The following is a 23,777-nucleotide window of genomic DNA, read 5'->3' on the forward strand; positions in this document are numbered from 1 at the left end:
CACTATGTGCTGTCTTATACTGACACATTTACGTTACTGAAGTGTTTAGACCGTGAATAGACATTCCTTCCAGCCAGGATGGGATGTCTATTCACAATCCCAACACTTCGTTAATGGTTCTGTGGTACTTGCAGCAGAGCAAAGCGTAATGTCGCTGTAACCTGTCATTTACAGCGTGCTCTCGCGAGATTATGCTTACTCTGCTGTAAGTACCACAGAAACGTTAATGAAATGTCGGGATTGTGAATAGACATCACGTCCTGGCTGGAAAGAATGTCTATGCACTGTCTAAATACTTCAGTAACGTTAATTTGTTAGTATAAGACAGCACATTTTGATCTAGGAGATGTATGTAGGAGATAGGGCACTTATAATGTGGTGACAGTCTCTTTAAAGAGAACCTTTCACCTGCCCATACATATTCAGCTGAGTGCAGCATGTAATAAGCACTTGACCAAACCGAAAAAGCAACATGATTCAATGTAACCCAGAAAGGTTAATAAAGTATATATGAGGTTATATGGGTTGATTCACGGGTGTTATACCCAAAAGCATCACAACTCAATATACTAAACCGAAAGAAGGATGGATGCTGAGAAACAGAAAATAGTGAAAAATACTTTATTGACATAAACAATGCAAGACAATAATAATAAAAAATCCATAGACCGACAGTTAAACGAAAACTCAACGATGTATTTCCCAAATGTGTACAGATAGCAAATTAGATTTGAATTAACCCTACAGAGAGTAAAGCTAATGGCATGACTATCGAGGACTATAACATAAGTTTGTAAATAATATAAAGTACATGCAAATAGTCAGCAAAGATAATACGTCTGGCCCAGACGAAGGCATTTGCGCCGAAACGCGCGTTGGGGTGGACCTTAGCTGTGGCTCTTTCCGTATTTCACTATGGGTACGTTGGATTCCTACGCTATGCTGCATTAAATTTCTCTAATTTATTCCCTTATCCTCCTTAGGGTATGTGCACACATACTAATTACGTCCGTAATTGACGGACGTATTTCGGCCGCAAGTACCGGACCGAACACAGTGCAGGGAGCCGGGCTCCTAGAATCATACTTATGTACGATGCTAGGAGTCCCTGCCTCGCTGCAGGACAATTGTCCCGTACTGAAAACATGATTACAGTACGGGACAGTTGTCCTGCAGCGAGGCAGGGACTCCTAGCATCGTACATAACTATGATGCTAGGAGCCCGGCTCCCTGCACTGTGTTCGGTCCGGGTCTTGCGGCCGAAATACGTCCGTCAATGACGGACGTAATTAGTGTGTGTGCACATACCCTTAATGCATCTTGTATCATTTGAATGCCCATTCTATACATGTTGCTCAGTATTTGTCTATATATTCATTTAATATTGCACACTGATGGGCCATATGTATATCTGGTACAATTGATTATCTTTGCTGACTATTTGCATGTACTTTATATTATTATTTACAAACTTATGTTATAGTCCTCGATAGTCATGCCATTAGCTTTACTCTCTGTAGGGTTAATTCAAATCTAATTTGCTATCTGTACACATTTCGGAAATACATAGTTGAGTTTCCGTTTTTTAACGGTCGGTCTAAGGATTTTTTATTATTATTGTCTTGCATTGTTTGTCAATGTATTTTTGTATTTTTCACTATTTTCTGTTTCTCAGCATCCATAATTCTTTCGGTTTAATGTAATAAGCACTGCTGCACAAACCTTATCTTACTTTCCATTTTTTTTTCTATCCTCCTCCGTTATTTAGATATCGGTGCCGTTATATTTGGCACTCGATATGTAAGTATCTCCCTGAATTGTCAATGGGGCGTCTCTAAATGGCATGGGGGTGTGTTACTTACCGCTCTGACACTGTCCAGTCAGCTACAGACCGTGTGAGAGCAGCTTGTGCTTTGTGGTCGTTCTGCAGAGAGCATGTGCGTGCAGAATGACAAGACTGTGTGATCTCGCGAGAGAGATCACACAGCACAAGCCACTCTCACGCGGTCCATAGCTGATTGGACAGTGTCAGAGCGGTAAGTAACACGCCCCTATGCCATTTAGAAAGAGACGCCCCATTGACTAAATAACGGAGGAGGATAGAGATTTTTAAAGTGAGACGAGGTTTGTGCAGCCGTGCCTATTGCATGGTGCACTCAGCTGCACAAGTATGGGCAGGTGAAAGGTTCTCTTTAATTACTGTATTACTTCCTCCTTCTACAGCCCATGATTCTACCTATTTTTCTCTTTCGTGCTCACAGACACGGATGCTGAAGAGTGTGTGCAAGGGGGGGGGGGGAATGACCGTTTGCTGTGGGTGCTCTCCTCTCTATACACTCTCAATTCAATGCAGTTTATGTGATCTACCCTCCCTAAACGCTCGGATGCTTACCCCCCCCCCTCTCTACGCTCTCTGATCTGCAGTGAACAACCTCCTTCCTCTCCCTGCTGCGATCTCTAATTTCTGAACGCTTTTTTTCCGCTTATTTACGTAGCGTGTGGATGAGATTTATTCAAACTTTTTTTAATGCACTGTTTCTTATCCACTGAAATGCCTTTTATATACTAATCCGCCAACTTTCTAGCCTTTAGTATAGATAACTATTCATGTAACTAATATAGTTTTGGTTTTCTATATCTTTACTAATGGCTAAGACCTATGTGGAAATGGTTAATGTGTTCCCTATAGTAAGTCCATATTCTCATTGTCCCACACACAAAGATCCTCTCATACACACAGGTCTGGCTAACAGATGTGGAATGAGATCTCTGAAAGATAAGTGAGGCCCTAAACTCCATATTTACAGGAGAAAAATGTCTCCTATGTCGTCTCTCAATTATCTTGAGAATTGGATCTTGGATTACATATGCATTCGCGTAGTTAGGGCTATATAACATTGTGTTCTGGGTGGAATGTACATCCAGACGAAAAAGCTGTTCTGCTTGGAATTGTACAATCTAGATTGGTGCAGATTGTTGGGAATTGAAATGTCCTTAAACCAGGATTGTCAAAAGCACACAACCCCTTTGTCCGAAAGGACCCCCAGGTAGTCAGCTGTGATCTCCAAGGGACTCTGTTATGCAGAGGAACTGAACACATGCTTCCAACCACATGGAAAATTAGGGATTGCATGCTGACCAATGAAATCAAGACTGTCTGGGGAACCCAGCAAACCCTACATTACACAGAGAGTGACGTGTATTATAGACTCTTCTCGGTCTAATAGATGAGGGTCCTGAATGGCGATCGTTGCCTTAAAGGGTAACTAAATGTTCAACAAACTTCTGACATGTCATAGTGACATGCCAGAAGTTTTGATTGGTGGGGGTCCGATCACTGAGACCCCCACTAATCGCTAAAACGAAGTGGCAGAAGCACTCGTGTGAGCACTCAGACGCTTCGTTTCTGGTTGGCTTTTTCTGGAAATCAACGTATCTGAGTATGGGCTCATAGACTTTCTATTGCTTTCCGCCTCGTTTTAGCGATTGGTGGGGGTCTCAGTGCTCGGACCCACATCACTCCAAACTCCTGTCATGTCATAGTGACACGTCAGAAGTTTTAACGTTTAGTTTACTCTTTTAAATCAGAAGTGTTTTAAACATACAGCTTTTACTTAACAGGACAAAATGATAAACCTATGTTAGTTTTACTTTGTGTTTAGAATTAAAAAAAAAAAAAAGTTTGACCATGTTCATAGGATATTGGCCTTTTTAACCTCTTAAATGGGTTTTCTGTGAATTGGGTCCTGGAACTGTCTAAAGTACCAACACAATTTCGGGGTTACTCAGACTTCCCATAAGTCAGGGAACCCAGCACAATGTTTGCATGAGAGCTACACAGAGTATGAACAGAAAAGCTTTAAAAAGAAAATTCCATAGCTTTGCAGTACCTACCAGAAAAAAAAAGCTTGCTATTGTAATTTTTACACAGATCTATGTAAGAGGACCACTGATGAAATGTTTGTAGTTTTCTACTCATTCTTATTCCAAAAAGGAATCCATAGCAGGAGTGATGCAACTCTTGCATTCAAAACCACGCCATGAATCCGAACTTTACTACGTGCCATAAGGCAGTATGGAAGTAATTACTCTATTATGCTCCATTGTTCTAAGTAGTATCCCATCTGCAGCGTGTGTGAGAATGTTTGTTTGTGAGGCATGACTTTCCATGTTGAGAGGAGTGCTGTAAAACACAGATGACAGGCAAAAAAAACATGTATTGTTAATGTCACTGAAGAATTCAGGATTCATGGTACGAAGTAATTTAAAAAAATAATTTAAGGCTGGGTTCACACGTGGCGGAATTTCACTAAAATTCCGCTGCGGACACTCCGCAGCGTTAATCCGCAGCGGTGCCGTTTGTCCATTGACTTACACTTTAATTTAGCAGTGTTCGTTTAGACGAGGCGTAAAATTCCGCTGCGGAGCATAGGCTGCGGAGCGGAATTTGGTGTCCGCAGCATGCTCTGTCTGTTGCGGAGCAGTGGCGGACTCATGGCGGAATTTCTCCATTGACTTCAATGGAGAGTCAAAATTCCGCAATGAAGTCCGCAGATCTTATGTGTGCTGCGGAGCGTATTGGTTTTACTACCATGACATTTCTTCATTCTGGCTGGACCTATGTATTTCTAGGTCTACAGCCAGACTGAAGAAGTCAATGGGGCTCCCGTAATGACGGGAGCGTTGCTAGGAGACGTCAGTAAATAGTCACTGTCCAGGGTGCTGAAAGAGTTAAGCGATCGGCAGTAACTGTTTCTGCACCCGGGACAGTGACCACCGATCTCAATATACATGTATCTGTAAAAAAACATATAAGTTCATACTTACCGAGAACTCCCTGCGTCTGTCTCCAGTCCGGCCTCCCAGGATGACGTTTCAGTCTAAGTGACGGCTGCAGCCAATCACAGGCCAAGCACAGGCTGCAGCGGTCACATGGACTGGCGCGTCATCCAGGGAGGTCGGGCTGGATGCCGAAAGAGGGACGCGTCACCAAGACAACGGCCGGTAAGTATGAAAATCGTTTCCTTTCACTAGGGAAAGTGCTGTCCCTTCTCTCTATCCTGCACTGATAGGGAGAAGGGAAGCACTTTTCCCGCAGTCCGCAGCAGCTAGTCCGCATCAATGTACTGCACATTTTGTGCAGATCCGCAGCAGAATCTGCAACGCAGATTCTGTGCGGCATTGATGCGGACAGTTGCGGAGGAAATCCGCCACGTGTGGTCATGCCCTAAGAGTGGATTCACACATGCGATTTTGTGTGCAGTTTATTTAAGCAAAAGTCAGGACTGGATTAAACGGAGGGTTTCCTCTATACTTTTCCTTCCTATTTTATCCACTGCACCGAAAACTGCAACAAAACGGCATGTGTGAATCTAGCCTTAAGAGCAACTCCAATCATTATAGACATTGGGATCTTTACAAGTTAAATGGTATCGGTCTTGCTAGATTTACTTCCACAAATGTCAAATTCTATGTACCCGGGCTGTAATTTATCTGCTGCATTCCCTCTTGTGCCCTTCTGAGGTGTTCTCTGTCCTGAGCATATTTGGGTCTCCAAAAAGTGGTTGCTATTCTACAAACCCATTCAACCGCTATCCTGATGACCTAATTGGAATATCTTTACTGCACCAGCATTAAATATGTTAATGTAAATTACATTATTTTTTTTAATGTTTTGGTCACACCTTAAAAAAATATATAATACAGTAGGGTACATTTAATATTCGTGGTGATCTTACGATGCTTTTGGTGCAGAGGCTTAGAATGGCAGCATCAATTATTATATAAGTTACAAAACTTTTCATAAATGTCTTGGAGCTTGAGTTTGAAGGACTAGACGGTTTGCGCAAACTTTCCCATAGAAACTGTAAAATGGTGTTGAAAGGAGAGAATACCTTTTGTAGTGCATAGATATTAAATCTGCATAAAAAGTTTTCACTTTTTAAATACATTGTATTACTTAATATTTTTACTGATGTGGAGTTGCAGCCTCTATTCTAGTCCAACTGTATTAACAATTTTGTTGGTTGTAATAGGAAACAGACAAGCTTGCCGTCATACACCTCAAACCGCTTAGCTGAACTCCTGTAATACAGTGGGACAGCTCATTTTTCCTACATCCGATTACTGTATAGTATGTGATGTAAAAACTACACTTCCCAAAATACAAAGCACTAGAATGAGCTCTATGCAGACTCTGAGCCAGCAAGGAATGTTACTCATCTATTAATGTCCATTAATTCTATGTGAACTGTAAAATGGTTTTCAAAACCGAACATAACCTATTGTTTTGGTAACCTGCACAAAGACTGTAGCAATATTGGTACTGGCTAAAGCTTTAAGAAAATATATTTAACCCCTTCCCCCTGCTGGCATTCTGGGCCCTAATGTCCAAGCCATTTTTTAGATTTTTCCATTGTCACATTCGAAGAGCTGTAACTTTTTTATTTTTGCGTCGGCATAGCTGTATAAGGTCTTGTTTTTTGCGGGACGACTTGCAGTTTTTATTGGTACCATTTAAGAGTAGATGCGACTTTTTGATCACTTTTTATCACATTTTTTTTAAGTCAGGATTAACAGAAAACAGCAATTTTTGCATTGTTTTTTATTTTATTTTTTACGGCGTTCACAGTGCGGGTTAAATAATGTAACAGCTTTATAGTCGGGGTCGTTACGGACGCGGCGATACCAAATATGTGTAACTTTTTTGCTTTTATTGTAGTTTTTTTTAATAGTAAAGCATTTTGTAAGGGGAAAAGCTGGGTTTTTCATTTTTTTTTTTCACTTTTTTTTTTTTATTAACTTTATTAAACTTTTTTTTCTTTTTTACTAGTCCCACTAGGGGACTTCCCTATCCTCCGATCGCTATTATAATACACTGCAATACTTTTGTATTGCAGTGTATTACTTCCTGTCCGTTTAAAACGGACAGGCATCTGCTAGGTCATGCCTGCGGCATGATCTAGCAGGCATTCGCTGCAGGCAGACCTGGGGGTCTTTATTAGACCCCCGGCTGCCATAGAAGACACAGACACTCGGCGATTTTATCGCCGGGTGTCAGTGAGATGAGAGGGAGCTCCCTCCCTCTCTCCAAAACCATTCAGATGCGGTGCTCGCCATTGTGCACCGCATCTGAAGGGTTAAACAGGTGAGATCGATACTAATATCGATCTCACCCGGCAGAGCAGGGACGCCCCCAGCCCTCAGCTGCTTCTGGCAGCTGAGAGCAGGGAGATTTCACGGCTCCCTGCTCTGTTTACTTTATTCTAATGCAGCGACGTAGTTTGGCGGCGCTCTAGAATAAAGCCCACTAATGACCGCCGTAAAAAGACGTATCGGCGGTCATTAAGGGGTTAAAGAGGACCTGTCACCTCTCCGGACATCTCTATTTTAGTAAATACTTGTATTCCCCGTGAAATAAAAATCGCGGAGCATCTTTTCTCAGAGCTCTGTGTTGTGCTGTTTTTCTGTTATCCCTTCTAGAATCGTATAAAATAAATTAGCGTGTTACCATTATATTTGTCTAAGGGGTGTGTCCCTACAGTCTCACTCTGTCAGCACTGATTGGACACCCACTTGACAAGTTATTCACAAATTTGACGAAGGAATAACAAAGAAACGGTACGACGCAGAGTTCTAAGAAAAGACGCTCCAGAATAATTTCATGGGGAATACAATGGTTTACTAAAACAGACATGTCAGGTTCTCTTTAACCCCTTCCCGACATCCACCGTATGTATACGGCGCTGTCGGGAAGGTGTTCCCGCAAACCACAGTACATTTACGTTGCAGTGATGGTAAGGGCTCAGAAGCGGAGCCCGCACCATCGCCGCCGGGTGACTGCTGTGTTATACAGCGGGCACCCTCCTGTAACGGCCAGGACCGTAGCTATTCTCCGATCCGGCCGATTTGAAACCCTCAGATGCTGCGATTAATAGAGAGCGCAGCATCTGAGGGGTTTTCACCCGACCGGCAATCCAGTGATTCTATGGCGGGCTCTCATATCTCTATTATATTGCAGTGTAAGTAGCGATTGGGGCATCAGGCCTTTAAGTCCCCTTGTTAAAAAAAAATAAACATAAAAGGCACACTGCCTTTTTTCCCATAAGTCTTTTATTATTGGAAAAAAACATAAACAAAACTATACATAATTGGTATCGCCGCATCAGTAACGACCCAAATTACAACTATTATGTAATTTATCCCACAGGGTAAACGCCGTAAAAAAAAAATGGAAAAACGCCAGAATCCCTGTTTTTAGGTCACATCTCCTCCCAAAAAATGGTATAAAAAGTGATCAAAAATTCACATTTACTCCAAAATAGTACCAATAAAAACGACAATGGTCCCGCAAAAAATATTCCCTGACACCGCTTTGTCCACGCAAGAATAAAAAAGCTATGGGTCTTAGAATATGGCAACACAGAAAACAAATTTTTTTTTTTTTTTTTTTTTTTTTTTTATAAAATAAGTGATTTTTATTGTGCAAAAGCTGCAATACATAAACCATATAAATTTGGTATTGCCGACCGAATAAAGTTCACATGTAACTTATGGCGCATGATGAATGCTGGAAAAAAATAAGTAATACTATTCCAGAATTGCTTTTTTTTGGTAATTTCCTATTCCAAAAAATTAAATAAGTGATCAAAGAGTCGTTTGTGTCCCAGAATAATACCAATAAAATCTACAGCTTGTCTTGCAAAAAACGAGCCTACACACTGCTCCATGAACCGAAAAATAAAAGTTATGGCACTAGTAATGCGGTGAGGAAAAAACATCCCGATGTGCAGGCCGGAGGGGAACATTACTTCAGTTTCAGGGCCATAGTATTTAGGGACGAGGAAGAGAAGAGCCATAGCACATCTGCTGGAAGCAAGGGCACCCGTATTGTACCAGGACAAAACTTTCCCAGCAAAATTTCCCAAACTAAAAAGGAGAAAAAGTCCCCAAAATGTGCAGAGTGTTCCAAAAGGGGGATAAGAAAGGACATTATTTATCAGTGCGACACTGGCCAGTGCACAACTATTGCTTCACAGTATACCACACGTCTATGGATAATTGTATTATTTACCCCATTATTATACCCTCTTCTTATGCCCTGATGTACTCCGCACAGATTACATATGCCCCCACATCATAAACTGAAATACCAGTAATGCTCAAACGAAACTACTACCAAGCAAAATCCATGCTCCAAATGGCACTCCTTCCCTCCTTAAACTGCTGTTTGGGCACACTGTAGGGCTATGTCCACAAGTATGGCATTACCACTGTGTATTATTTTCTGAAAAACCTGTGGGGTCTAAATTATAAATACACCCCTTGATAAATGCCTTTTAGGGGTGTAGTCTCTAAAATGGGGTCACTTTTTTTAAATTTTTTTGGGGCATATTAGGGGTTTTGCGAACAGGGTGTCCACAAACCATTCCAGCAAAATCTACGCTCAAAGTCAAATACCACTCCTTTTCTTCTGAACCCTCCCATATGTCTAAACAGCAGTTTATAACCACATATGGGATATTACCATATTCAGGATAAATTGCTTTACAAATGTTGTGGTGCTTTTTCTTTTTTATTTCTTGTGAAATTAAAAATGTTGATCTAAAACGACATCTTAAAGGAAAAAAATTACAGTTTTCATTTTCACGGCTTAATTCTAATTCGGCAAAAAACCTTTTCGGGTCAAAATTCTCACTATACCCCTAGATGATTGCTCAAGGGGTGTAGTTTACCAAATCGTCACTTTTGGGGTGTTTCCACTAAACTAGTACTACAAGTGCTCCGCAAATGTGACATGGCACCCAGAAACCATTCCAAAATATAAATGGTGCTCCTTCCCTTCGGAGTCCTACCGTATGTCAAAACAGATGTTTATGACCACATATGGGGTATTGTTTTACTCGGGAGAAATTGCTTTACAAATGTTGTGGTGCTTTTTTTTCTTGTGGAAATGAAAAAAATTAGCTAAACCTACATTTTCTTTGAAAAAATTTAGATTTTCATTTTCACAGCCTACTTCCAATAATTTCTGCAAAAAACCTGTGGAGTCCAAATGCTCATTATACCCCTTGAGAAATTCCTTGAGGGTGTAGTTTCCCAAATGGGGTCACTTTTAGGGGATTTCCACTGTTTTGACACCGCAAGAGCCCTTCAAACTTGTCATGGTGCCTAAAATATATCCTAATAAAAAGGAGGCCCCAAAATCCTCTAGGTGCTCCTGAGGCCCGTGTTTCCGTCCAGTAGCACACTAGGGCCACATGTGGAATGTTTCTGGGCAATAAATATTGAGCTGCGTTTCTCTGGTAAAACCTTCTGTGGTACAAAAAAAAATTGAAAAAAAATAATTTCTGCAAAAAAAAAAATGAAAATTTGTACATTTTGCCACTACTTTGCTTTTAATTCTTGTGAAACACCTAAAGGGTTAAGAAACTTTCTAAATACTGTTTTGAATACTTTGAGGGGTGGCGTTTTTAAAATGTGGTGACTTATTGGGGGTTTCTAATATACAAGGCCCTCAGAGCCACTTCACAACTGAATTGGCCCCTGTAAAAATAGCCTTTTGAAATTTTCTTGAAAATGTGACATTGCTGCTAAAGCTCTAAGGCTTGCACCGTCCTAGAAAAAGAAAATGTTTAAAAAACAATGACAATCTAAAGTAGACATATCAGGATGTTAATTAGCAACTATATTGTGTGGTATTACTATCGGTCTTACAAGCAGATACATATAAATTTAGAAAGCTGCAAATTTTTGCAATTTTTCACAACATTTTGACGTTTTTCACAAATACTGAATGTATCGAGCAAATTTTGCCAGTAACCTAAAGTCCAATGTGTCACGAGAAAAGAAGCTCAATCGCTTGGATAGGTTAAAGCATTCCGAAGTTATTACCACATAAAGTGAAACATGTCCGATTTTGAAAAATGAGGCTCTGTCAGGAAGGTCAAAAGTGGCCACAGCAGGAATGGGTTTTTTCTGTAGGACATTTGTTTGGTGTTCAATATTCATATATATTTTTTATAGCATATCTTGCTTTTAACACCTTCCCGACCGCCCACTGTCTTTTGATGTCAGGCGGTGCGTGTGCTTAGTCTGCAGAGACGTCTTTTGGCGTCACTGCAGATCAGGCTGATGAGCGCTCGTGAGAGCGCTCGTCCTCTAAGCAGGAGCTGTAACTAACAGCTCCTGATCTTAGAGCAGCCTCCTGAACACAGCTGGGGTCGGCAAACATTCCAACCCCAGCTGTTTAACTCTTTGATTACCGCGGTCCGTGACCGCGGCATGATCAAAGGGAATTCCCCTCTTTGATCGCATCACCGGGATTCCAGTGATGCGATCAAACACCGGGGAATCCCTCTGCAGTCAGCCCTGGGGACCTACAAAGGACTATGTGCTGCCCGACTATGTGCTGCCCGATCAGCAGCCTGTGTCATTGTGACACAGTGTAATGTATTAGCATACAGGAGTATGCTAATACATTACAAGTAAAAAATAAAGTTACAAATAAAGTTATCCCTTGATGGGATTAAAAAAAAAAAGTAACAAAACAAATAAATAAAAAAAGTCCCAAAAAGTGTCTTTATTTTGCATAAAATACATTTTATTGCCCCTACACTAAATAAAACAAAAAACCTATGCATATTGGGTATCTACACGACCGTAATAACCTGAAGAATTAATCTAATGAGTAATTTAGCGTGAAACGTGAACGGGATAAAAAATAAACAAGAAAAACTATGCCGAGAATCGCTTTTTCCTATATTCACGCCGTAAAAAAATATTTTTTCACCACCAAACTGTGGAAAAAAAAAAATACTATTTCTCTCGCATAAAACAAGGCCTCATACAGCCACGTCAATGAAAAAATAAAAAAGTTATGGCTGCTGAAGCGCAGAGAGGCAAAAACAGAAAAATTGAGCTGGTCATTAAAGAGGCTCTGTCACCAGATTTTGCAACCCCTATCTGCTATTGCAGCAGATCGGCGCTGCAATGTAGATTACAGTAACGTTTTTATTTTAAAAAAACGAGCATTTTTGGCCAAGTTATGACCATTTTCGTATTTATGCAAATGAGGCTTGCAAAAGTCCAAGTGGGCGTGTTTAAAAGTAAAAGTCCAACTGGGCGTGTATTATGTGCGTACATCGGGGCGTGTTTACTACTTTTACTAGCTGGGCGTTCTGAAGAGAAGTATCATCCACTTCTCTTCACAACGCCCAGCTTCTGGCAGTGCAGATCTGTGACGTCACTCACAGGTCCTGCATCGTGTCGGCACCAGAGGCTACAGTTGATTCTGCAGCAGCATCGGCGTTAGCAGGTAAGTCGATGTAGCTACTTACCTGCAAACGCTGATGCTGCTGCAGAATCATCTGTAGCCTCTGGTGCCGATGTGTCCTCGCTCGTGTGACACGATGCAGGACCTGTGAGTGACGACACAGCGTGATCTCTCGAGAACACGGCTGTGTCTGCACTGCCAGAAGCTGGGCGTTCTGAAGAGAAGTGGATGATACTTCTATACACAACGCCCAGCTATTAAAAGTAGTAAACACGCCCCGATGTAAGCACATAATACACGCCCACTTGGACTTTTACTTTTCAACACGCCCAGTTGTACTTTTGCAAGCCTCATTTGCATAAATACGAAAATGGTCATAACTTGGCCAAAAATGCTCTTTTTTTAAAAATAAAAACGTTACTGTAATCTACATTGCAGCGCCTATCTGCTGCAATAGCAGATAGGGGCTGCAAAATCTGGTGACAGAGCCTCTTTAACGTCTTTTCAGGCCCGGTCATTAAGGGGTTAACATATTCTTTTGTCATCAGGTCCTCATGTACAGTGGTCAACTTGACGTCATAGTGGCTGCCCCGCTTACTGAACGATTCCTGCAAACTGTACCTTGGTCAAGACTAGAAGAGTATAAGAAGGCTCCGAGATCAGTCTGGAAGATCAGGTCAACTGATACCGAGGTGGCCGGTTATGTCCGTGTGGCTGGAGAATTTGCTCAGGTAAAAAGTGTGATGTGACATAACTGAAAGCTATGTGTTTTCTCCCTTTTTATAGGCGAAATGGCCACTATGAAGCATAGTCAATCTGTGTTCCGATACCTGGCCAATAACCTTGTCTCAATTTATTCATCTTTCATAAGTGACAAAAAAAAAGCCCATGCTCACCAGTCTGCTCCTTAAAGAGGCTCTGTCACCACATTTTGCAACCCCTATCTGCTATTGCAGCAGATAGGCGCTGCAATATAGATTACAGTAACGTTTTTATTTTTAAAAAACGAGCATTTTTGGCCAAGTTATGACCATTTTCGTATTTATGCAAATGAGGCTTGCAAAAGTACAACTGGGCGTGTTGAAAAGTAAAAGTACAACTGGGCGTGTATTATGTGTGTACATCGGGCGTGTTTACTACTTTTACTAGCTGGGCTTTCTGACGAGAAGTATCATCCACTTCTCTTCACAACGCCCAGCTTCTGGCAGTGCAGACACAGCGTGTTCTCGAGAGATCACGCTGTGTCGTCACTCACAGGTCCTGCATCGTCAGACGAGCGAGGACACATCGGCACCAGAGGCTACAGATGATTCTGCAGCAGCATCGGCGTTTGCAGGTAAATCGATGTAGCTACTTACCTGCAAATGCTGATGCTGCTGCAGAATCAACTGTAGCCTCTGGTGCCGACACGATGCAGGACCTGTGAGTGACGTCACAGATCTGCACTGTCAGAAGCTGGGCGTTCTGAAGAGAAGTGGATGATACTTCTCATCAGAAAGCCCTGCTACCGTAGTAAAAGTAGTAAACACGCCCCGATGTACGCACATAATACACGCCCAGTTGTACTTTTACTTTTCAACACGCCCAGTTGTACTTTTGCAAGCCTCATTTGCATAAATACGAAAATGGTCATAACTTGGCCAAAAATGCTCGTTTTTTAAAAATAAAAACGTTACTGTAATCTACATTGCAGCGCCGATCTGCTGCAATAGCAGATAGGGGTTGCAAAATCTGGTGACAGAGCCTCTTTAATATAAACTCTGAGGAGTAAATCCTCCCTAGGACACCATAAAGATTCCACCACCAAATCACATTAGCAGCAAACCACTTTCTACCTCCGAGCTGGTAAAATATGTTGTGCAGAAGTTTTAAGCAATTGATTTATCCTTCCTCTTTCCACACAATTACTTCTGACATGTCTTCAAATAAAATCACTGCTGGGATCCTGGAGCATTTTTTCCTTTAACTAGTAGGCCTGAGTTACCAGGATATATATTGCAGGCTTCTTCAGCCTGAGTATGGCTATTTGAGAACTGTGCAAAATTGAATACAAAATTTACAGTTTCCATCTGCTGCACTCTTTAACTCCAGGGTTCTGTTCCCGGCTCTACAGGGTGCCATTCACAGCCGTCTGTGATGAGAAGCACCAACACAAATAGCTGATTGCATCCGCATGCTTTACAAAGGACTTTATTTTTCTTCTAACCTTGTGCAGAACATACATTATAAGGCTGGATTCACACGTATTATGGCCGCAAGTCCCGGACCGAACACAGTGCAGGGAGCCGGGCTCCTAGCATCATAGTTATGTACGACGCTAGGAGTCCCTGCCCCTCCGTGGAACTACTGTACCCGTACTGAAAACATGATTACTGTACGGGACAGTTGTCCCGCAGCGAGGCAGGGACTCCTAGCGTCGTACAGAACTATGATTCTAGGAGCCCGACTCCCTGCAGTGTGTTCGGTCCGGGACTTGTGGCCGAAATACGTTCCGTCCTTTACGGACCGAACATGCTCGTGTGAATCCAGCCTCGGCCTTATCTAAAAAGTCAACCCCAGAAGGGCAAAATGCAGGTAATCGATTTATGCAACAGCCATAAAAGTGGAACCCTTTAACAACCAGGCTTGTATGGACCTTATGACCAAACCATTTTTCAGATTGAGAGTCATAATATATATTTTAATTTTTTTTATATATGGAGCATAATTTTTTTTATTTTTTTTAATGAGAGAGGGTTTCATTATTATTATTTTTTTGTATCTTTTTTTTTATTTTTTGGGGGGGGGGTATTCAATTTTTATTAAACTTTAACTCCATTTTACACTTTTTCTTAGTCTCACTAAAAGACTTAAAGCAGCGATTTCCTTTGATAGCTTGTATAATGCTTTGGAATACAGCGTTCCAAAGCATTATTGCCTGTCAATGTATCCCTGACAAACAACCTTTTAGGCCATGCCTCTGTCAGTTAGGCAGTTACTGATGACAGACCTGGGGGGCTTTTGTTAGGGCCATGGTAACCCAATTGTGGGAAACCGGTGGGCTGACAGAGGGAACTCCTTTCCTCTGTCAAAACCCTTAGGTCGCTATTGAACACATCATCTAAGGGGTTAAACTGCAGGGGTCAGCGTTATTTCCTGTTATGGCAGTTGCGGCAGGATCCTGGCTGTGTAAAACTGCGTGCTTCTGCCACTAGTCTTGTAGGTACAGTGGCAGTACCCACGAGATCAGAGTGACAATATGTCAGGTTGCTGTAACTAGCACCCGCTCGTGATGGATATATTGTCGCTCGTCGTTAAGGGGTTAACGACAATCTGTATTAGATTCTTCATTTCACATTCGTGCTTTGTTGAAGGTATACACCGAGGGGAATTCCCAATGTATACCTCAGATAGAAAACAGTGATACATTCCACTTTATAGGCATACAGTGCCATACGTTGCCCTCAGGGCTCCATAGTAGAGAAATATATATCGCACAATATAAATTTTTCTACTGTATGCCTCCTGCATGGAAAAGCGTAGTCTTCTGTGCTATTCGGTATGGTGAATAAAAAAGAAACTGATGCATACCAGCCCAGCATATGCCAAAGAGAAACACTTTTGGCTAATGCCAGCTAAATAAAGGCCTATGAAAGCCCCTCGTGCTCTAACGTGATGTGAACATAGCCTAACGTACAGTATGCTAATTTCCCGAATTGGCCAAAAGGGATTACCCAACCAGCTGGTATCTCCCTTGGGCCCAGTTCACACAGTTTGTTTTTTTTGTTTGTTTTTTTTTTTTTACACACGGAAACCGTATATCAGATTCGGCACAAGCAAACAGCCGAAATCACCACCCACTGATTTCAATGGGAGACAAAGGTGTCTTTTTCTCCCGGACAGCTTTTGGACGATTGGGGAAAAAAAGTGGCCAGTCCTTTTTTGCCGCTGTCTCCACCTCCTGACCTCCCATTGAATCAATGGGAAACAGAAAAATCCTGTGGCACTCTTTTCTGAATGTCTTTCAGTGTGTTTTTTGCCCACGGTCCTTGCATTAGCTTCAATGGCCGTGTGCGAAAACCGTGGAAAAAAAGCATAGGCAGTTCAAAATCCAAATTATTTTTTTTGCCTCTAAAAACTGTGTGAACAGGGCCTTATACAGGTTTTGATGAGCTAGTCCGATGATCCCTACCAGAGGAGTTTGCTACGTTCGCCCCGTCCCCCTTCCAGATGCCCATTCAGTGGGTAACAATTCGCACATGGAATTTCCCATGTGCCATTCAATCCTAGTACTTTTTACCAGTTTGCTATCAGTGGAAAAATTTTTAGCAAGAGTATTTTATCGGGAAACAAAATGTTTGAACGTTCCAATTTCTGATTTTTGCTATGAACATATCCAAAGCTTTGCGTCCATAGCAAATTTTTCATTGCCCAATGGAGTCTCTCTTTATTTTAATCGTAAATGCTTTACGGTAATCACACTATATCCTGTTGTTGCTTCCTTCCCTTGAATGTCCCCAGCAGAATAGAAGTCTCCCTTGCTCCATTTTTACTGTCTTGTTATGTATACTTATTTCATAACCTGGAAAAATAATTTGTGGAAGAATACGCTTATGTTTTCACCTTGCTGATATAAATGATCGATTAATCAGTCGAAACAAATCACTGTGGTTAGACGAAGCCATAAAGTAATGGAAAATATCTCAATTTGTTCCAATCGCGTGTAGCCCAGCTGTAGCACTCATTCACTTTTGTGCTCTGTTTGCAGTGTTTATATGCATTCCAGGATTGTATTTCCTTAGTTGGGGTAGGCGTAATATAAACTGCAAGAGGTGCAGGGGGAAATTCAAAGAGCCAAGACGTTTTGGACAACTACAGTCATCATAATGGCAGAAAGTTATTTATTCTATTGTTTTATGAAAACTTAGTCTGTGAGGAAATGAGTTTCTCTCCTGATCATGTGGATTTTCTTTGTGTTCCCGTCACCTCCCACAGTCTATAACATTATACTGACTAGTTGCCTAAATTCATCGTATGGCTTAACACAAGTATTCTATACATTCATTATGGTCGGTGGGGTTCCTGGAATTTCAGACATTGATGGGCTATGCTTAGGATTGGCAATCAAGGTGGAAGTCCCAGAAATCCAGTTAAAGAATATTCCTGCCTTGAAATGTACAACCAGAAAAGTAAAAAAATCCATACAAGCTCGCATATTCAGGGATATTTCTGGAGAGATTGTCCAGCGCATACAATTTTTTTTTTAGCCAATCACTATGCTGTACAAACATTAAAAAAAGCCATACTCGCCTAACAGATCTGCCACTGCCTGGTCCTTCCACCGCTCTCTACTTCCTGCTGAAGCAAAGTCGTGTCAATTCGGACATGTGACCGCTATAGCCAGTGATTGGCTGCAGCGGTTACATGTCCATGTGGCTCTGTTCACATCTTCGTTGCCATTTCCATCACATTTGATGGGAAGAATAGTGCTGCACTGCAGCACTATTCTTCCCCATCAATACGATGGATATTACAATGGAATCCAACGGACCCTATCATAAGCCAATGGGGTACATTGGGCGCTGGTGGTATCCTGCATAGCTCCATTATAAGCGGAAACTAAGCAGATATGAACAGAGCCTAGGGCTATGTGGCAAACTGTGAAATCAATGCAGTTAGGTAATCAGCAGGTGTCTTGGCAGTAAGGTGATTCGAACTGGTTTCCGGTTGCTAAATCCCCTAAGGACGTGGTGTTTTTTCGGCCCTTCGAGATTATTATAAATATATATATTTTTAAAGAGGCTGTCTGGGCATGGGTTTGTTTTTCATACTGATGACCTATTCACAGGATAGGTGATCAGTATATGATAGGTAGAGATCTGACACCTGGACAATGCACCGATCAGCTGTTATGGCTGCCTCCAGGTACTGGAAGTTTTGCAATGGTCTGTGTCGGAAGCAGAACGCTCTGACCACTGTATAACGGCCATACTACAACACTGCAGCTTTGCTCCTATTCAAGTGGCCGCTATACAGTATATGGAGCCATCTGCTTCCGGCACCAACCACTGCATTGCATCCGGTGCGCTGAGGCGGCCGGAACAGCTGATCGGTGCAGGGTCCGGGTGTCGGACCCTTACGGATCATATACTGACTACCTATACTGTGGATGGGTCATCGGTATAAAAAAACGCTCAATATCCAGGCAACCCCTTGAAGTCCCTCTAGGGAACTTGAAGCTCCAATCGCTTTAATAATACTTTGCACTACTTTTTATTCTGTTCTGCAATGCATGTCTGTCTGTCATAGAAAGACATTCTATTCGGGCCTAAAAGGCGTACACCTAGTTGACCAAACAGTATTTACGTGGATACAGCACCTGTGCCCATACCATCACTTCGCTGTAATAGTGTGAAATGACGCGATACCTCCACGTACAATTACTGTACGCGGCAGTAAAAAAGCACCACATTGGTCCATGGGTTGTATATGCTATTGCAGTTCTGCCCCATACATACACCTGAATGTTTTTGGGGAATAAAGGTAATCCCTTTTGACTGAAATCACACATGCCATTTTCATGGCAGTTTTTTTTTTAGGCAAAGCCAGGCAGGATCTAAAAAAGAAGAAAAAGTATAAAGGAAAGACTGATCTGTCTCCTGTCCCGATCAAAAGCCATTCCCACCTAAAAGCCACAACTTTTTGTATTTGGTTGGAAGTTGGAGATACTGTACATTAAAGGCTATGGACACCTTTTTGATTCATATATAAAAAAAAAAATATTTTTTTTTGTGAAAGCCTGCTTGAAAAAAAATTAAGCATGTTCATCCAATGCTGTATATCCGATTAACGATATATTATTTACTGAATCTCACATGGAACTGAGCAGGACACAATATGGTGCCCAATACGGGTCAGCTTCCACACCATATTACAAGCCAAAATGCACACAGTCATGTGCATGAGGCCTTACTCCTACAATTCAAAAAATAAATTAAAAAAGGTTATTACAGAAATACCCCAATATCTGGCATCTTAGAATGAGTTGACTAATAGAAATCAATCCCTGCAACTTGTCTTCCTGAAAAGATTAGAAGAAATGGGAAAATAAACTACACTTGAGAATGCCCTAAACTTTATTTTCTTTATTAACCCCTTAAGGACGCAGCCTAGTTTGGGCCTTAAGGCTCAGAGCCCATTTTTCAAATCTGACATATTTCACTTTATGTGGTAATAACGTCAGAAATGCTTAAACCTACCCAAGCGATTCTGAGATTGTTTTCTCGTGACACATTGGGCTTCATGTTCGTGTTAAAATTTGGTCGATACATTCAGTGTTTATTGGTGAAAAATTGCAAAATGTAGAGAAAATCTTGAAAAAATTGAATTTTTCAGAATTTAAATGCATCTGCTTGTAAAACAGACGGTTATACCACCCAAAATAGTTACTAGTTCACATTTCCCATATGTCTACTTTAGATTGGCATCGTTTTTTGAACATTCTTTTATTTTTCTTGGACGTTACAAGGCTTAGAACATAAACAGCAATTTCTCATATTTTTAAGAAAATTTCAAAAGCCTTTTTTTAAGGTACCTCTTGAGTTCTGAAGTGGCTTTGTGGGGCCTATGTATTAGAAACCCTGATAAAACACCCCATTTTAAAAACTAGACCCCTCAAAGTATTCAAAACAGCAGTTAGAAAGTTTTTTAACCCTTCAGGCATTTCACAGGAATTAAAGCAAAGTGGAGGTGAAATTTGCAAATTTCATTTTTCTTGCTGAATTTCAATTTTATTCATTTTTTTTTTCTGTAACACAGAAGGTTTTACCAGAGAAACACTACTAAATATGTATTGTCCAGATTCTGCAGTTTTTAGAAATGTCCCACATGTGGCCCTACTGCGCTCGTGGACTAAAACACAAGCCCTAGTAGCAAAGAAGCACCTAGTGCATTTTGAGTCCTCTTTTTTATTAGAATATATTTTAGGCAGCATGCCAGGTTTGAAGAGGTGTTGAGGTGTCAAAACAGTAGGAATCCCCCAATAGTGACCCCATTTTGGAAACTACACCCCTCAAGGAATTCATTTAGGGTTGTTGTTACCATTTTGACCGCACAGTTTTTTCACCGCACGTATTTGAATTGGGCTCTGAAATGAAAAAAATGTCATTTTTCCCAATAAAATGTCATTTGTGATCAAAATTTCTTATTTTCACAGGGAACAAAATACCCCATTTTGTTGCCCAATTTGTCCTTAGTGTGGCAATACCCCATTTGTGGTGATAAACTGCCGTTTGGGCCCATGGGAGGGCTCAGAAGGAAAGGAGCGCTATATGTTTGTTGGAGTCCAGATTTTGTTGGATTGGTTTTCGGGTGCCATGTCGCATTTGCAGAGCCTCAGAGGTATCAAAGCAATGGAAACCCACCAAAAGTGACCCCATTTTGGAAACTACACCCCTCAAGGAATTAATTTATGGTTGTTGTTAGCATTTTGACCACACAGTTTTTTCACAGCACCTATTTCAATTGGGCTGTGACATTAAAAAAATGTCATTTTTTCCAATAAGATGTAATTTTTTTAACCAATTTCTTATTTTCACAGGAGAAATTGGGCAACAAAATTGAGTATTTTGTTCCCTGAGTGCATCAATACCCCATTTGTGGCAATAAACTGCCGTTTGGGCCCATGGGAGGCCTCAGAAGGGAAGGAGCGCTGTGTGTTCTTTGGAGTCCAGATTTTGCTGGATTGGTTTTCGGGTGCCATGTTGCATTTGCAGAGCCCCAGAGGTATCAAAGCAATAGAAACCCACCACAAATGACCCAATTTTGGAAATTACACCCCTCAAGGAATTCATTTATGGGTGTTGTGACCATTTTGACCCCATAGTTTTTTCACAGAACTTATTTGAATTGGGCTGGGAATGAAAACAAAATTATTTTTTTCAAATAATATGTAGTTTTGGCTGAAAATTTCTTATTTTCACAAGAAACAAAATACCCCATTCTGTTGCGCAATTTGTTCTGAGTGCCGCAATACCTCATTTGTTGTGATAAACTGCCGTTTGGGCCCATGGGAGGGCTCAGAAGGAAAGGACCACCATTTGGCCTACTGGGGATTTTCTAGTGCAAAGTCATGTATGCAGAAGCCCCTGAGGTACCAGTACAGTTGAAACCCGCAAGAAGTGATCCCATTTTAAAAACTACACCCTTAAGGCATTCATCTAGAGGTGTAGTGAGCATTTTGACCGGAGACCTACACCCCATAAACTGTAATGTGGGTTCTCCCGGGTATGGCAATACCCTACATGTGGCTGTTATCAGCTGCCTGGGCACACAGCAGGGCCCAGAGGGGAAAGACGAGGGGGGATAAGCTGTGTGGAGTGCATCAGGGTAAGTAAAATTGGGGTAAATGATAAACCAAGGGATGTATGATAAATTTTAAAACACTTTCATACAGAGCTCTGGTTATTCGAGACACGTGTCACATTGATATATTGTGTCATCCATTATCGCCCTCTTATAGCAGACTTTGCACCTCTTTTGACTTTTTCCCTTCTTGCCAGTTTGGGGAACTTCTCCTGGAAAGTGTTGCCCTGGTACGATGCGTGTGGGCTCGCTTCCAGAAGTACTGGGTGCCCCCCCTTCTTGGTCCCTAAAGATTAGGTTATTGATAATCACCTCTTGAAATTCCAGGAAAGTTCCCGTCTGGCCTGCACATCGACGTAGCACGTACACATTGTACAATGCCATCTGTATGATGTGCCCGGCCAGCTTCTTATACCACACCGCATGGCGCTGTAGTGCTTCAGGGCTTGATCTTACAAGTCCATCCCTCCCATGTACCTATTGTAGTCCAGGATGCAGTCTGGTTTGGGGGTGGCCTTTCCTTCATATATCCTAAACCTGTAGGTATACCCTGATGCACTCTCACAGCTTATACATCTTCACGCCATACCTTGCCCTCTTACCCGGCAGGTACTCGCGGAATTGAACCCTCCCTTTAAAATGTACCAGGGACTCATCAATAGAAATACACTTCTCGGGGGTGTATGCTTGGGAAAACCGGGCACTGGAATGGTCTAATAGGGGTCTCCGTTTATACAAACGGTCAAAACTGGGGTCATCTCGGGGTGGGCACGGCTCATTATCAGTATAATGTAAGAAGCGAAGTATTGCCTCATTTATTTCTTTTTTTAGGTTACAGTTCAGTTCTGAAGTTGCTTTGAGGGGCCCATATATTAGAAACCCCTATGAAATACCCCATTTTACAAACTAGACCCCTCAAAGTATTCACAACAGCATTTAGAAAGTTTATGAACCCTTTAGGTGTTTCACAAAAATTTAGAGCAAAGTAGAGGTGAAATTTACATTTATTTTTTTTGTCAGAAAATCCTCTTTATACCATTTTTTTTATAACACAAAAGGATTTATCAGAGAAACGCAACTTAATACGTATTACCCAGATTCTGCAGTTTAGAGAAATATCCCACATGTGGCCCTAGTGCGGTAATGGACTGAAGCACCGGCCTCCGAAGCAAAGGAGCACCTAGTGGATTTTGAAGCCTCTTTTTTTATTAGGCACCATGTCCAGTTTGAAGAGGTCTTGTGGTGCCAAATCATTGGGAACCCCCCAAAAGTGACCCCAATTTGGAAACTAGACCCCTTGAGGAATCCATTGTAGTTTTCTTGGGGTGCATGCGGCTTTTTGATCAGTTATTATTCTATTTTTAGGTGGCGTGGTGACTAAAAAACAGCAATTGTACTATTGGTTTTTTTTTCACAGCGTTCACCGTGCGCTATAAATGACATTCACTTTATTCTGCGGGGCGATACGATTATGGCGATACCAGATGTTTATAGTTTTTTTTTAATTTCTTATGGCGTTTGCACAATAAAATACGTTTTGTAAACAATCATTCACTTTTTGTGTTACCATATTCTAAGAGCCAGAACTTTTTTATTTTTCAATCAATAAAGCCGTGCGAGGACTTATTTTTTGCGTAACGAACTGTAGTTTTCGATCAGGACCATTTTTAGGTACATGCGACTTTTTGATCTCTTTTTATTCCATTTTTTGTGAGGTGAAGTGACCAAAGAATTGTGATTGTGGTTCGGTTTATTATTATTTTATTTTACGGCGTTCACCGTGTGGGATAAATAATGAAATAATTTTGTAGTTCAGGCCGTTACGGACGCGGCGATACCAATTATGTATAGTTTATTTGTTTGTTTATATATTTTTATTAATAATAAAGGACTGATGAGGGAAAAAGGGGGATTTTTACGTTTATTACTTTTAAATCTTTTATTTTCTTATTTTTACTCATCTTTTTTTAACTTTTTTTTAACTTTATTACTTTGTCCCACTAGGGGACTTGAGGGCAGGAGGCCCTGATCGCTATTCTAATACACTGCACTACATGCGTAGTGCAGTGTGTTAGAACGGTCAGCTACTCACTGACAGCAAGCATAGTGGGTCCTGACGTTGTCAGGACCCACTAGGCTTCCGTCTATGGCATAGCCGGAC

The 23,777-nt window shown here is 41.3% G+C and overlaps 1 protein-coding gene across 4 annotated transcripts in view; it reads left to right on the top strand.

The window, feature by feature from the left end:
- Window positions 1-23,777, top strand: part of CPVL (carboxypeptidase vitellogenic like) — a 100,789-nt gene that overhangs the window by 71,682 nt on the left and 5,330 nt on the right. For all 4 annotated transcript variants that reach the window (XM_075827250.1, XM_075827252.1, XM_075827249.1 and 1 more), the window contains exon 12: window positions 12,823-13,005. In XM_075827250.1, the coding sequence (XP_075683365.1) occupies window positions 12,823-13,005 (183 nt within the window). The remainder of the gene's footprint in view (window positions 1-12,822; window positions 13,006-23,777) is intronic.

Source organism: Rhinoderma darwinii, chromosome 5, assembly GCF_050947455.1.
Source record: "Rhinoderma darwinii isolate aRhiDar2 chromosome 5, aRhiDar2.hap1, whole genome shotgun sequence".
Classification (NCBI taxonomy): Eukaryota; Metazoa; Chordata; class Amphibia; order Anura; family Rhinodermatidae; genus Rhinoderma; species Rhinoderma darwinii.